The 13,622-nt window shown below is 36.4% G+C and overlaps 1 protein-coding gene across 1 annotated transcript in view; it reads left to right on the top strand.

Moving 5' to 3' along the window:
* Positions 1 to 13,622, top strand: part of PIK3C3 (phosphatidylinositol 3-kinase catalytic subunit type 3) — a 138,431-nt gene that overhangs the window by 73,620 nt on the left and 51,189 nt on the right. The window contains exons 14-18 of the mRNA XM_080821014.1: positions 1,840 to 1,945; positions 3,440 to 3,556; positions 8,372 to 8,503; positions 10,860 to 10,988; positions 11,671 to 11,740. Of these exons, the coding sequence (XP_080677140.1) occupies positions 1,840 to 1,945; positions 3,440 to 3,556; positions 8,372 to 8,503; positions 10,860 to 10,988; positions 11,671 to 11,740 (554 nt within the window). The remainder of the gene's footprint in view (positions 1 to 1,839; positions 1,946 to 3,439; positions 3,557 to 8,371; positions 8,504 to 10,859; positions 10,989 to 11,670; positions 11,741 to 13,622) is intronic.

Here is a 13,622-nt window from a genome sequence, read left to right as displayed (position 1 = left end):
GAGCCATGGTAAGAGGCATTTTGTAGGGAAGAAAAAGTCAACACAGTCTGGTGACTAATTGAGTTTAGATGTTTGAAGCAAGGGAATGGAGCTGGGCTTGGCTCTACATGCATGGACCACAAATGAAACACAAAGTGCCAGTGCTGATTTTGGGTAGGGCTTATATTCTCTGGTCTGGCTACTGCCTCGCCTCTCTTTTTTTTGTATTCAGGTGATTTAAACATTTATGTTTCCTACCTGATTTTTGAGAAAACTTGAGTTTGCAAACCCTGCTACAGTGGGATTCCCAGTCCAAATGACTGGAATATTGGTAGAATCAATAGAGAATGAAAAATAACTCATATAACATTTAAGTTCAGTATTACACAGGTTCAGGTAAAAATGACAGTGTCTTGGAAAAGGAGTATGCTGCTTGAAAATTAGGATGGCTGAATGTAAGAGGACGTGAAGAAATGCAAAGTCAGACTTTTGGTATGATTAAAGGGATATATATTCATATTTGAGAATTATCAGCATTGAGATAATGGCTATATCGATGAGATTTGAGTCATTCATTCATTCATTCAGCAATAGCCTATTAAGTGTTATGAGCCAGGCCTGGAAGTGCTGAGGGTATAGTGTAAACAAGGCAGGTAAGCTTTCTGCTCTTATGAACATCACCTTCTACTGGCACACTATACTTTTTCCCAGAAATAATATAAAAGAAAATAATTAAGTGGCTGTGACTTGAGATTTGAAAAGCATTATCAGATTAGGGAGTTGAAAAGTTTCATGTGATTTTTAAAGATAAAACAGGGTGAGGGTAAGCTTAGCAAGACAGAAAGGGTTCTGACCCAGGAGCCCCAAAGTCCTGGGCTGTGATTTCAGGTCTACAGTCAACTAATTATTGTGCTGTGGCCAAGGCACAACCCCTCTTAAGTTTCACTATTGATGAAATAAGCAAGTTGGTCTAGATAGATCTGTGTTTTTCAAACTGCATGTCATGATCCACTGAAATCAATTTACAGGCTCACAATCTAGTATTTGTTATTTAAGGAAAAATGAAATAGAAGAGAGTAGCAAATAATAACATAGAATATTGTCTTGTGAAGCTTTTTTGTTTTGGGGCATCTGTGTGCACACATGTGGCTGTGTGTCCTGAGTTGTGATATAAAATATGTTTGTTAGTATGGCTTGATGCTATCAGAACAGTTAGAGAACATTGGCCTCTATGATCTAATTCAAATCCTTGGCTATAAGATTTGGTACTTGTAGAAGCAGTCCAGGTTTAAGAATATATTTAAAATTTCTTTACCCCTCTAAAACCACAATTTTATGATACACAAATGGGAGATTATACATGGATTTTTGAGAAATGGGGAGATTGGATGGGAAAAAAAAATTTAAAATTGTATTCATTTTGCAGAGGTATATTAATGAGAAGTAGCTTCAGAGAAGTTCTCAGAATAAGAGAGCTGTACAGAAGGACTACATAGATTTTGAAAATATTGTTTGTGAGTTACATGGTAGATATGTGAGCTTAGATGATTTCTGAATATGGTAATGCTGTATGTACCTCATAACGTATTAGGAGAAAATGCTTCTTTTGATCCCAAACTTTTTAGAGACTCTAGGATATTATACAAATTAAGGCATTATTATTATTAATTTACCTTTTATAAATGGTTATGTGTGTGCCCTAATTTTTCACTTTTAAAAGAGTGATGAAAAGTATGTTTCATTACTTCTATTTATTTTTGCAAATATGAACTAGCCTGATTGAGTGGGAAAGTAGAAATGTTTACAAAATGAATCTGACTCTTATTTCACCTCTTATGAATGACTTAACATATTTTTAAGGTATGTGATTGTGGAATGTGAAGATCAAGACACTCAGCAAAGAGACCCAAAGACCCATGAGATGTACTTGAATGTAATGAGACGATTTAGCCAAGCATTGTTGAAGGTAACCATTTCGTATGGGTGTTGGCAAAAACACCAGGCATGGGCCAGATATGGCCTGTTGCATGTTTTGTTATGTCCCATGAGCTAAGAGTGGTTTTTATGTTTTAAATGGTTAAAAAAGAAGAAAAAGAATATCTTGTGACATATGAAAGTCAAATATCAGTATTCCTACATAAAATTTTATTGGAACATGGTCATATTCATTTGTTTTCATATATTTATGGCCACTTATGTAGTACAGTAGTGGTTGAATAATTGAAATGGAAACCTGTATGGACAACAAGACCTAAAGTATTTATTCCTTGGCTCTTTATAGGAAGTTTGTTGACCTCTTATTTAATGAAATAAGCCTATATATGGAACAAGTTCCGAAGCTTTGCTCTTTTATTTCTTCCCTCTCATTTTGTTTATCAAGACTAGGTACATTTTCAGAAATCTGACAATGCTCATATTGCAGGTACTTACTACGTAACATATTTTGCTTCTTAAACGGTTTTTAGAATCTATGTAAAACCATTTTTTCCTCTTTGGTGTTGTGATTCTTAAAGTGCTGTGGCACAGTTCAGCCAGCAGAGGGTGCAGGGGCAGTGAGGACCCTCACAGCACTGATCTGTGATTTGCTACAGAAATAATTAACTTCATAGCATCTTTTATCTGCAACTGCAGATAAACATGTTTCATGTTTTTACTACTTTAAATCTCATCTTATTGAAATCTTGGAGACTAAACTTTTCTATAGTTCTCAGAGCTTAGAGCTTCTCTGCATTCACCCATTGGCAGATAAAGTAGTTGGTCTTCTCTTCTAACCTTAGTTCTGCATTTACAGTTTTTGTTATTCTGTGAAGAAATTTCATTTTCTCTGAGCTTAAATTTCCTCACCTTTGAAATGAGGATAATAACAGTTGCCTAGCCACCCTTATCAGTGTAATTGGGAAGATTAAGTGAGAAAATGTATTTTATAATATTTTATGAACTGGGAATTCACTGCATAAGACTTTATGGCATTTAATTTTTATGACTTATATTTTACTAAGCAAGCATGCATTATGGTACTATTTGAGAATGCTTTTCTTTTTTTTTTTTTTCCAGTAGATTTTTTAGTTCCTTGAAGATGATATTGTTTCTGCCATACGCCTAGTGCATTTCTGAAGACATCATAGGCTTCCAGATATTTATTGAGTGAATGAGTGAATGCATTTTGGGTGAACAAATTCTCTTATCACATGGTTGTATGTGAAAAAAAGTGCTATTTTTGATAGATCAGTATTTGCTGAAGGCTCAGATAGTTTTCAACTGTGGAAGAGTTGGCAGTGTTTAAATAAGCCAGCAGCTTTTTTCATTATCTCTGAATCAAGATAATTAATCTTTTTCAATTTCACTTTGTATTGAAGTTTGTAGCTATTAGAAGAATAAATAAAGATCACCCATGCTATTAAAGAAACCCTGATCATTATGCTACACAGAACTAATTTTCCTTTCCTTTGAATCCCTTCAGGGTGATAAGTCTGTCAGAGTTATGCGTTCTTTGCTGGCTGCACAGCAGACGTTTGTAGATCGGTTGGTGCATCTAATGAAGGCAGTGCAGCGTGAAAGCGGAAATCGTAAGAAAAAGGTAAACCTATGGGCTTTGCTTTTTGTTTATTACTAATGATGTTTCAGTATCATAAAATACTGAGTTTTGGTACTGTCTCTCTGGGTTGATATATTTTATGAAATTCTTATGTAATTATAGCAATAGGGAGACTTACAAGCACTGATTACATACAGGATCCTGTTTTATGAATTTGTGTATGTACATATATGTATATTGATTTAGTCCTCACAACTACTCTGTAAGTTAGATGCTATTATCTCAATTATAAAAAATAGTGGGAAAGAGGTTAAGTAATGTTTTGAAAATCCTTTATTTAAATTCAGTTTAGTGAACATATACTGTATTATTAGTTTCAGAGGTAGAATTTAGTAATTCATCAGTTGCATGTAACACCCAGTGTTTATTACATCAGGTGCCCTCCTTAATGCCCATCACCCAGTTACCCTATCCCCTGACCCACCTTCCCTCCAGCAACTCTCAGTTTGTTTCCTAGAGTTCAGTGTCTGTTATGGTTTGCCTCCCTCTCTATTTCCATCTTATTTTTCCTTCCCTTCTCTGTGTTCGTCTGTTTTGTTTCTTAAATTCCACATATGAGTGAAATCATACGGTATTTGTCTTTCTCTGATTGACTTATTTTGCTGAGCCTAATAACCTCTAGTTTCATCCATGTTGCAGATGGCAAGATTTCATTCTTTTTGATGACTTTGTGTGTGTGTGTGTGTGTGTGTGTGTGTGTGTATACACACATATATCATATCTTTTTTATCCATTCATCTGTTGATGGACATCTGGGCTCTTTCCATATTTTGGCTATTGTGGACATTGCTGCTATAAACATTGGGATGCTTGTGCCCCTTCGAATCACTATATTTGTATCCTTTAGATAAATACCTAATAGTGCAGTTGTTGGGTCATAGGGTAGCTCTACTTTTAAGGTTTTGAGGAACCTCCATACTGTTTCCCAGAGTGGCTGCACCATTATGCATTCTCACCAACAGTGTATGAGGGTTCGAGGGGTTAAGTAATTTGTCCAGCATCCTCAGCTAGTAAGTATTACAGTTGGGGTTTGGTCCCAGGCATTCTAAGTCCATATTATTAATCTGTAATGCTTTATTGGGTCTCATTTTAAAATTTTAGCATCTTAGTATATAATGTGTTTGATGTGGAAAGAACCTCTGCAGATCATGGAGAATGGAATTACTCTGAGAGAATGAAGGTCCAATGTGACTTGCCCAGGGTGGCACAATTAATTTTTAGTAACAGCACTGGTTTTGCTTCTGTTCTAATGGCTAGGACATGGATCTTTCTCTCAAATAAGGCTTCTGTTTGCTGAGTATCTGTTCTTCATATGTCATTTTCCCTCATCATTAGCCCAAATGGTATAAAGAATTCACTTGATATCTTCTCTTTAACTAATCCCACCGTAGGCAGGTCTTTCTTGGTGACCTTTGTGAAGGAGCACAACACATTTTACTGTTGTTCTGCAGATTTCTGAGAGGAAAGTGGAGAGAAAAAAAAGTGAAAAATGGAGTCAGGAGTTCAAAGGCAGGGGATCAGGTCTAAAGAGAAATACTACTAGATGTATGTGCAAAAAATAATGTTCACAAAGTTAAGAAGGAGAAAATAGGCTGAAGAGAAACTTTGAGATGACTTTTTTTGTCATTGCTGTGAAAAAAATAAGAAACCATGGTTAAATAGCTAAATCCCTACTGCTGTTCATTCTGGAGCCCCTCTCCTGATAGATGCCTGTGTGAGGAAGCAGTGTGATCCCACACACCCACCTGCAGCAGTGAGGTCCCTGTGACTGTCAATGTGGGCATATGTTTAAACAGTTTGTGTTTGTGTGGCATGCTCTTCTATTTGTCACTCACATGAATCTGGCTACACCTCAGTTTTAGCTGTATGCCCATTTAAGGTATCACTTAAAGCTTCCCAAAATAAATTTTGTTTCTGCCACACATCCTGTTTTAAACCAGACAGTCCTAAATATAGTCTCAATCTTTGGGCTAAAGATCTTTTCAGACATTTTTCTTTCTTTTTTTTTTATGATGTGTTAAAAGACAATTTTGTTAATGTAGATTTACTAGAAACAAGCCCTGGCACCATGGAGAAATGCCAAGATGGCTGTCTACTACTATTATTTGTGTTATTATTAGTAACGATGAATTCACTACTGCTAAGAATTTGAAATTACATGTAGCACTTTTCCATCCCCCCAACATCCGTAATGAGTTTGGGAGAAACATGTCATGGTGAATGCAGCAGCATTAGATATATAGGAACGTTATCTGTGAGTTATTAGTAACATGGGTAAAACAAATGATAAAGTTTTTACAATAGTATTTTCCTGTGTTGACCTGTAGTTTAGGAAGAATTCTGTTGAAAGAGGTCTGAGTCTAGATATTGGAGTTCAGTAAAAATGCATTTCCATCAATACTTTCTAAAAATTTAATTAGGGTGCCTAGGTGGCTCAGTAAGTTAAGTGTCTGCCTTTGGCTCAGATTATGATCTCAGGGTCTTGGGTTTGAGTCTACTTGTCCCTCTCCCTCTGCCCCTTCCCCCCGCTCATGGGCATGAGCTCTCTCTTTCTCTCAAATAAATAAATGAAATCTTTAAAAAAATTTTAGTTAAAGCTTTCTTTTTTTTTTTTTTAAGCTTTCATTTTAAATGTTAAATATTCTCTTTTCACTTTTTGATTCTTTAGGTGACAATCATTTATTTTTTTGTAAAAATGTATTGCATGCCTACTGCATCCAAATACTTCTTCAGGTTCTGGGGATACAGCAGTGAATATAAAAATTCTGTCTTGGAGCGCCTGGGTGGCTCAGTGGGTTAAGCCTCTGCCTTCCGCTCGGGTCATGATCTCAGGGTCCTGGGATCGAGCCCCGAGTCGGGCTCTCTGCTCAGCGGGGAGCCTGCTTCCCCCTCTCTCTCTCTGCCTGCCTCTCTGCCTACTTGTGATCTCTGTCTGTCAAATAAATAAATAAAATCTTTAAAAAAATTCTGTTCTTACGGAGCTTTGGAGGAGAAATTAAATAGAATGAGTGAGTGAAATATAGAGTAGATACTGTTGTATACTCTGGAGAAAAATAAAGCAGAAACAGGAAGCTGGAAGTGCTGGGTTTGAGTAGTAAGGCAGTGTTTTACCTCTCAGTAGCGTGGTCAGGAAGGCCTCACTAGGAAGTTGACATTTGGACAAAGACCTGAAGTAGGTGAGGGAGCAAGCCATGGGCATATCTAGAGAAGACTATCCCAGCCAGAGGAATAGTAAGGACAGAAGCCTCATGTGAGAGCGTATGTGTGTTGTGTGCATGACATATTTGTGAACTAGGAGGAAGCCCAGTGCATGTGGAGTGGAGGGAGAATGGGCGGGGGTGAGTAGTAGGAGAGGAGGACTGAGGACAGAGATAAGAGGGAATTGGAGTACATATCCTTGTAAGCCATCACGAGGACTTTAACTTAAACACTGAGTTCACATAGAAGCTTTGGGGGGTTTGGAAGAAGAGAGTGACATGACCAGACTTTGGTTTTAGCAGCAAAAAACCCGACTCTAGTTGTTTTTGATAAGAGACTGTAAGAGGCAAAGTTGAAGAAGAAGAGCCGTCAGGAGGCTACTGCGGTAGTTAAGCTGAGAAGTGAGGGCAGCTTGGAGCCCAGGGCTTATAGCAGTGGATGTGGTGAGAAGTGGCTGGATTTCTCACCCTTCTTTGATCTGTTTTCTGGTTATTTTATTGTTTATTAGTACATCAATTAGAAATTGGTCATGATAGGATTAACTTGAAATTCAGGTTAATTAACATTACTTCATATTTGTATATCTGATCATACATTGGGTTAGGGAGTAGATTTACTGATTTTTATAAGGGCTGTGTAGAAGTTTGTACCGGTTTTCAGTTGACCTTAACTTGGACTTTCTGCAATTCAGAGGAAGAACTGGAATATTACTGCAGGTGAAGAATCTGACTTTCTGTCTTAGTGGTCCCGGGAACATGATTTTTCTGAACTTCCACCTTACTGATTGCAGAGTTTGCTCCTGTGACACCGCATCCTCTCAGTAGCTTTACAGTTGAAGTGCTTTATGTTGCTAGGATCGGCAGGTCAGGTTTTCCCCTTTAAAGAACAAACACACCTGTTAAAAGAATGCAAGACTCTTGAAGCTTTCAAGTGGATTGTTCTTTTGAAATTGACTGGAAGGACTTGATCTATGCAGTATAGATGCTGCTACATGACAAAGCCATGTGACTTGAAATTTTCAGTTTCTGAATTCTTGACTCAGTGGCAGTATGCATGTGAGCTGAAGAAAATAAATGATAATATTCTTAGGAAAAGTTGATCAGACAGATCCAATGAACAGTAAAATGTAGGGTTCAAGTTCCTCCAAGTGACTTGTTTACTTTTTAAACCTGAAATATGCCCTGGAGCAACATACTGAAATTCTTGCTTAATATTTCATCGTATAAAATTAAGCTTCAAATGAAATGAATTTCTCTTTGTGGCTTCACACATCCTTCGAAAACAGAAATGGAGTTTTAAAATCTGGCATGAGTGTATTCCTTATTCTCAGCTGCAGCAAGAGAAATGTATTGCCTAACCTTGTGTAAATCTCCCTCTTCACAGTCAAGTCGCTCCTCTTGAAGTGTGCCACTGCTCTCGTCAGGCAGATTCTGAGTGTGAGTGCTTGTCTCTTAGGGGTGCACTGTCTGCTTTGTGTTACTTTTATGGTGCTTTGGAGACATTTTAAGTTAATAAGAGTAGTCTTTATGTCTTTATCATGTGTTTATAAACTTCTTTTTCATTTTAACGTAATCAGTTCTTTCTGATTTGTTCTCTTAGAATGAGAGACTACAGGCATTGCTTGGAGACAATGAAAAGATGAACTTGTCAGATGTGGAACTTATCCCATTGCCTTTAGAACCTCAGGTGAAAATTAGAGGAATAATCCCAGAAACAGCTACACTATTTAAGGTAATTGTGATGGATCTCTAATGTATATGATTGGAACCTAATTCTGTAAAGCAAAAACAGAGGTACTCCCTTCAAAAATGATTACAATGCAGATAATATCTGTAATTTTGTTTGATATAGTAAGTGCTAGATAAAAAATTACCTTTTTTTAATCATTGTGTTTTGATTTCCCTATAGATACTTTTATATGAAATGTGTCAAATATTTTTTTTTACCTGTGGGTTGTTTTTAATCTTTAATTCTTCGAATTTTTTATTAGACCCAAACCTACTTTTTCAACGTAAGCTTTTAAAAAAAAACTTAAAATTGCAAAACTTATATTACCTATTCTTTTCATAAGTTCATATGGTTATAGTCTCGGTTAACCTTTTTAACATTTCTTGCTCTGATATTTATTACTGTGACTTAAATTTTTTTCTTGTGTTTTCAAGTAGTAATTCTTTTTAGTCCTTGATAGCATGCCAAGCTTCTTTTGGTTGGCCACAACTTGGATATTTAGAAAAAGCTGATGGTAACCACTTTCTCCAGTTGGGCCAAAGTACTGGGTGGGCATCATTATCTGTGAAGCATCGTTTTCTGTTGGACATCATAAAGAAAGGTCTCTGAGACATGGTGTTTTACGTTTTGTGATTCTAGTGGTGGAAGGGCATATGTTGCGCAGGAATATTACTTTGTACCAGAAATGAAAGAGCTTATAGGACAACTACTTACAAATATAAAAAGGGGTGTGACTATAGTAAGAAGTAGTTTCGATTTCTTCTCAAGGATGTGTTTAAAGGCAACCTGTGGCATCCCAGCTCACACAACTGAATCATAAGTTTTTAACGTAGCGCTGAACCTTTTTGCATGTTATAGACTCTGATATTTTCTATTCTTTTAAGAATTTTTCTGGTGTATTACATTTTAAATATAACTTGCAACTTGTTTACTTGGTTTTAAAACTCATTCATGGATTATAACCTGCAATTTGAAAAGCACTGGAGCAGGAGATAAAATGCAAATATTTCTTAGCTTGTGTTTTTAGAACCCACTGGAAGCTGAGATTTAAAAGCTACACACAGACATGTAACAACTGGCATACATGTGTATGACTGGTATTCCTTTGGGCTGGAACTCTCAAACAAGACCAGCTTCTAATATTCTCATTCCCTGAGGACTAATCAAGAGCAGTAAATCAGGGGCGCCTGGGTGGCTCAGTGGGTTAAAGCCTCTGCCTTTGGCTCGGGTCGTGATCTCGGGGTCCTGGGATCGAGCCCTGCGTGGGGCTCTGCTCAGCAGGGAGCCTGCTTCCCTTCCTCTCTCTCTGCCTGCCTCTCTGCCTACTTGTGATCTCTGTCTATCAAATAAATAAATTAAAAAAAAAAAGAGCAGTAAATCAAAAAGGTAGTTTTATACCATTTTTTGGAAACAAGATGGGAAAAAAATATTTAAGACAGAATAGGAGTTGTAAGAGTGTGGTATAGGAGTGTACATCTGCCACTATTGTTGGGTGGATTCTGGACCCATTTTCTTCTTAAGTGTGTAGTATTATAGTTACGTCTTAAATGCACAAAGTGGATGGTCAGTAAACTATCATGAGACATATTTTTGATCCTGATTGCCAGTCTTTCTGTTTGTTTTTCTTACAATCCTTAAAGTATGTAAGCATTCTTAAAAATTCTGGGTTAGAGTTTAGGATTAATGGTTCCAGGTCATTTACTACATAACTCTGTCATAGTAATTCTTAATCATTTTGGGGTCACAAATGCTTTTGAGGTAATTTACAAAATACATTTTTTGCTTGGGGTGATAAAAGGATACTCTAAATTGAAGATAATTTAAAATTCAGAGTTTTAATCCAAAAGGGGTTATATTTCTAAACATAAACTCACTGAAGCATTTTTTGACACCTTTTACCCCATCATTTTATAGGAAAGTTTTCAAGCATACAACAAAGAGTAAAGAATTACACAGTGAACAACTAGATAACTACTGTTTGACTTTTCTTAACATTTTACTGTATTTGCTCTGTCACATGTCTTAGGAACTGTGCAGAGGAAAAGTTATCTTTATTTTACAAGTGAGGAGACAGGTTAAAGAACACATGAGAGATCACCCAGCAAGTATCTGGTGGAACTTGGATTTCTGTCACTAACCCTAGAACTCTTGTTCTTTGTGCCGTGTAATCTTCTGTCTGGTAGCTTGCTCATTGTTTTCTCCAAGGTATCTAATTACTTCTTGCTGCCAGCCCATCTTGTTTCTTTAGGTTCTGGTAACTTACTTGTTTACCTTACAGGTCACCATTTCCTCCTGTGTATAGTAAATCTTCGTGCATTAATTTATATCCAAATTTGAAAACAATATTTTTTATTTCCAGAGTGCTCTTATGCCTGCACAGTTATTCTTTAAGACAGAAGATGGCGGCAAATACCCAGTTATATTTAAACATGGGGATGATTTACGGCAAGATCAACTTATTCTTCAAATCATTTCACTCATGGACAAGGTGACTATATAACCTTATGTTGGCAGGGAACATTTTTTAATTTTGGAAAACTGTGGTTTAGTGTATACACTGTGTATGGACTCAGAAGTATTTTTAACATTCAGGTGCAATCCTAGGAAGCTCAGCAGTTTCTACTTGACCTTGAACAAGTATAGTTGTTTTTGTACACTGCAGAGTGACTCTTGTGATGAGTATTAAATGAAATTGCATGCATTTCTTTTTATTAAAACTTTCTTCTCAGCTAAGTTCTTTCGATGTCATGTTTAGTAATTCCCTTCCTCTTGCTAGATCTTTTTGTTCTTTATTTTTTTCTTTTTATTCTTTAAATTGCATCCCTGCCCATCTTTAAAAGGAACATATTTGCCCTCATTTTCCTTTTTGTGAGTTCTGAAATACTTAGTGACTAGAGAGAACCGCTTAAATGAGTTGGAGGAACCCTACTGTTCATTGAAATCTATCAACAGTAATTTAGAATAAGATAAAAAAAATTGGCATACCATCAAGTAAGTGCTTAATAAGTTTATTTCAATGATCAAAGTAAAATTAACTGATTAATTTAGTTAAATTTCAATTTAGATTTATTGCCTAAATCTCTTACATTAAGCTATTACAATACTTGCCTACAAAACTTTTTAGAACAGTCTTTATATTTGGTTAACATATTTTATCTTTTGATCAAAAGCTGCTACGGAAAGAAAATCTGGATTTGAAGTTAACACCCTACAAGGTATTAGCCACCAGTACAAAACATGGTAAGTTTATGTTACACCATGGTTTTTTATTTCAGCATCCAATGAGGCTGCTTTTCCTCTTTTAATTGAAAGTTAAGAACATTAGAGATTGAATTCATTTGTAGCACTGAAGACTGATTGTGCCTCTTTCCTTTTCTCCCTTGCTTCCTCTTAAAAACATTAAACAGCATATCTGTAAGGAAAAATTAACACCTTTGTACTGTATTTATTTGCCTTCAAAACCGGTTACAATTCACAGTAGTTTCTTACATAGTAATTTTTGTCCTGAATCATCATTTGAGAGTTACTATGATGCAAAGTGGCTTTGTATTGTGCTCTGCTTAAAAAAGCCACTCAGCAAATGATGATGCCTTACTAACTAATTTTTTTAATACAGATTTATGGCATCTAAGTCTTTCTAGGATGGAATAACCTCTGGAAATTTGATAGACGATTCCTTAGGAATGCTTACCTAAAACCCGTTGTAAATTCCTTAGTCTTGTTACTCTCAGAGCTTCCACCTTAGGTACCTGGGAACAACAAAAGTATCTGTTTTAGTTTTCCTGCTCTTCTCCTGGCCAACTTCAAATCTTTTTGGTGGGATAATTCCTCTTCTCATTTTTCTCTCAGAATGATCTTGTTGGGTGCCTGGATGGCTCAGTTGATTGAGCGTCTGCCTTTGGCTTCAGGTCATGACCCTGGAGTTTCAGGATCGAATCCCACATCGGGCTCCCTGCTCAGTAGGGAGTCTGCTTCTCCTGCTGACCTCTCTCCTCTCATGTTCTCTCCCTCTCATTCTCTCTCTCTCTCTCAAATAAATTTAAAAAAAATTTTAAAAAAAGAATGATCTTGTTTAAAGTGTACTTATGTTCTTTGACTATCCTGCATAAATTGATTTATTCACTTCCTTTTGCTCTTTGGACAAACACAAAAGCCTTAGCTTGGTTCACAAGTTCTGGCTTGCTGTGACACACTCCTGTGCCTGTTTCTCAAGCCTCTCTTTTGCCAGTCTCCCCCTTGTTTCCCAGGCGTTAGCCACACGGGCCACCTTCCATTTTCTCAAACACACCATGCTCTTTTCAGCCTTACAGTTTTCATGTATGATTTGGTCATCATCTTTAGCATCCATTCCTCCACAGCTTTATCAATTAACTTTCATTATCCTTCAAAACATGGCCCAAATGTCTGATGCCCTCTGATCTCTGTGGTGATTTATGTCTCCCTACACTTTTCTCTTTCATAGAACCCTTTTCTTCATAGTATTTATCCCAGTAAGACTTGCAGCTTGTACAGTCTATAAAGGCAGGGTCAAAGCTATGCTTTTTACGTGGCCAAGTATTTACTACATGGGAGAAAGACAATATCTTTCAAGTGAATTAATGCAGACTATTCCCTGTTTGTAATCCAGCAATGAATGAGACTTTTCGTACTCTAAAGGAGTATACAGTAGTTTCCTTCATTCAACTTTGATATTTTCATAGATTTGTTGTTTTATACTACTGTTGTGGTCTCTAGACTTACTACACTTACCTTTTCTCCTTGTTCTCCCATGTAATGTCCTCTTCCCTTTCTTTTTGGTACTCTAAGGGTTTTATACTTTCTTCTTCTGTCATTTCTAGGAAATGTTGGAAAATGGAATATTAGATTAAAAAAGCCAATAAACATAACTCAGTTTTAGGCTTAGGCAATTGATATTACGTAACTTAAGATTTCTTAAAGTGATTTTAAATTAGGAATATTTTTAATTGGTATATGTTACAAAAGTACAGAAAGAAGAAATTTTTGTGCCCAATTTAGGAAGCTTAGCTATTATTTTCTTTTCCTTGTATACAGTAATGGAAACTGGCCTGGAGAAACATACAGATAAATCAGCTTAATTGAAAGAAAAGTTTTCTTACAGTTC

This window comes from Martes martes (assembly GCF_963455335.1).
Source record: "Martes martes genome assembly, chromosome: 13".
Classification (NCBI taxonomy): Eukaryota; Metazoa; Chordata; class Mammalia; order Carnivora; family Mustelidae; genus Martes; species Martes martes.
Note: the sequence above shows the minus strand (reverse complement) of the source record. Positions and strands in the feature narration are given on the sequence as shown.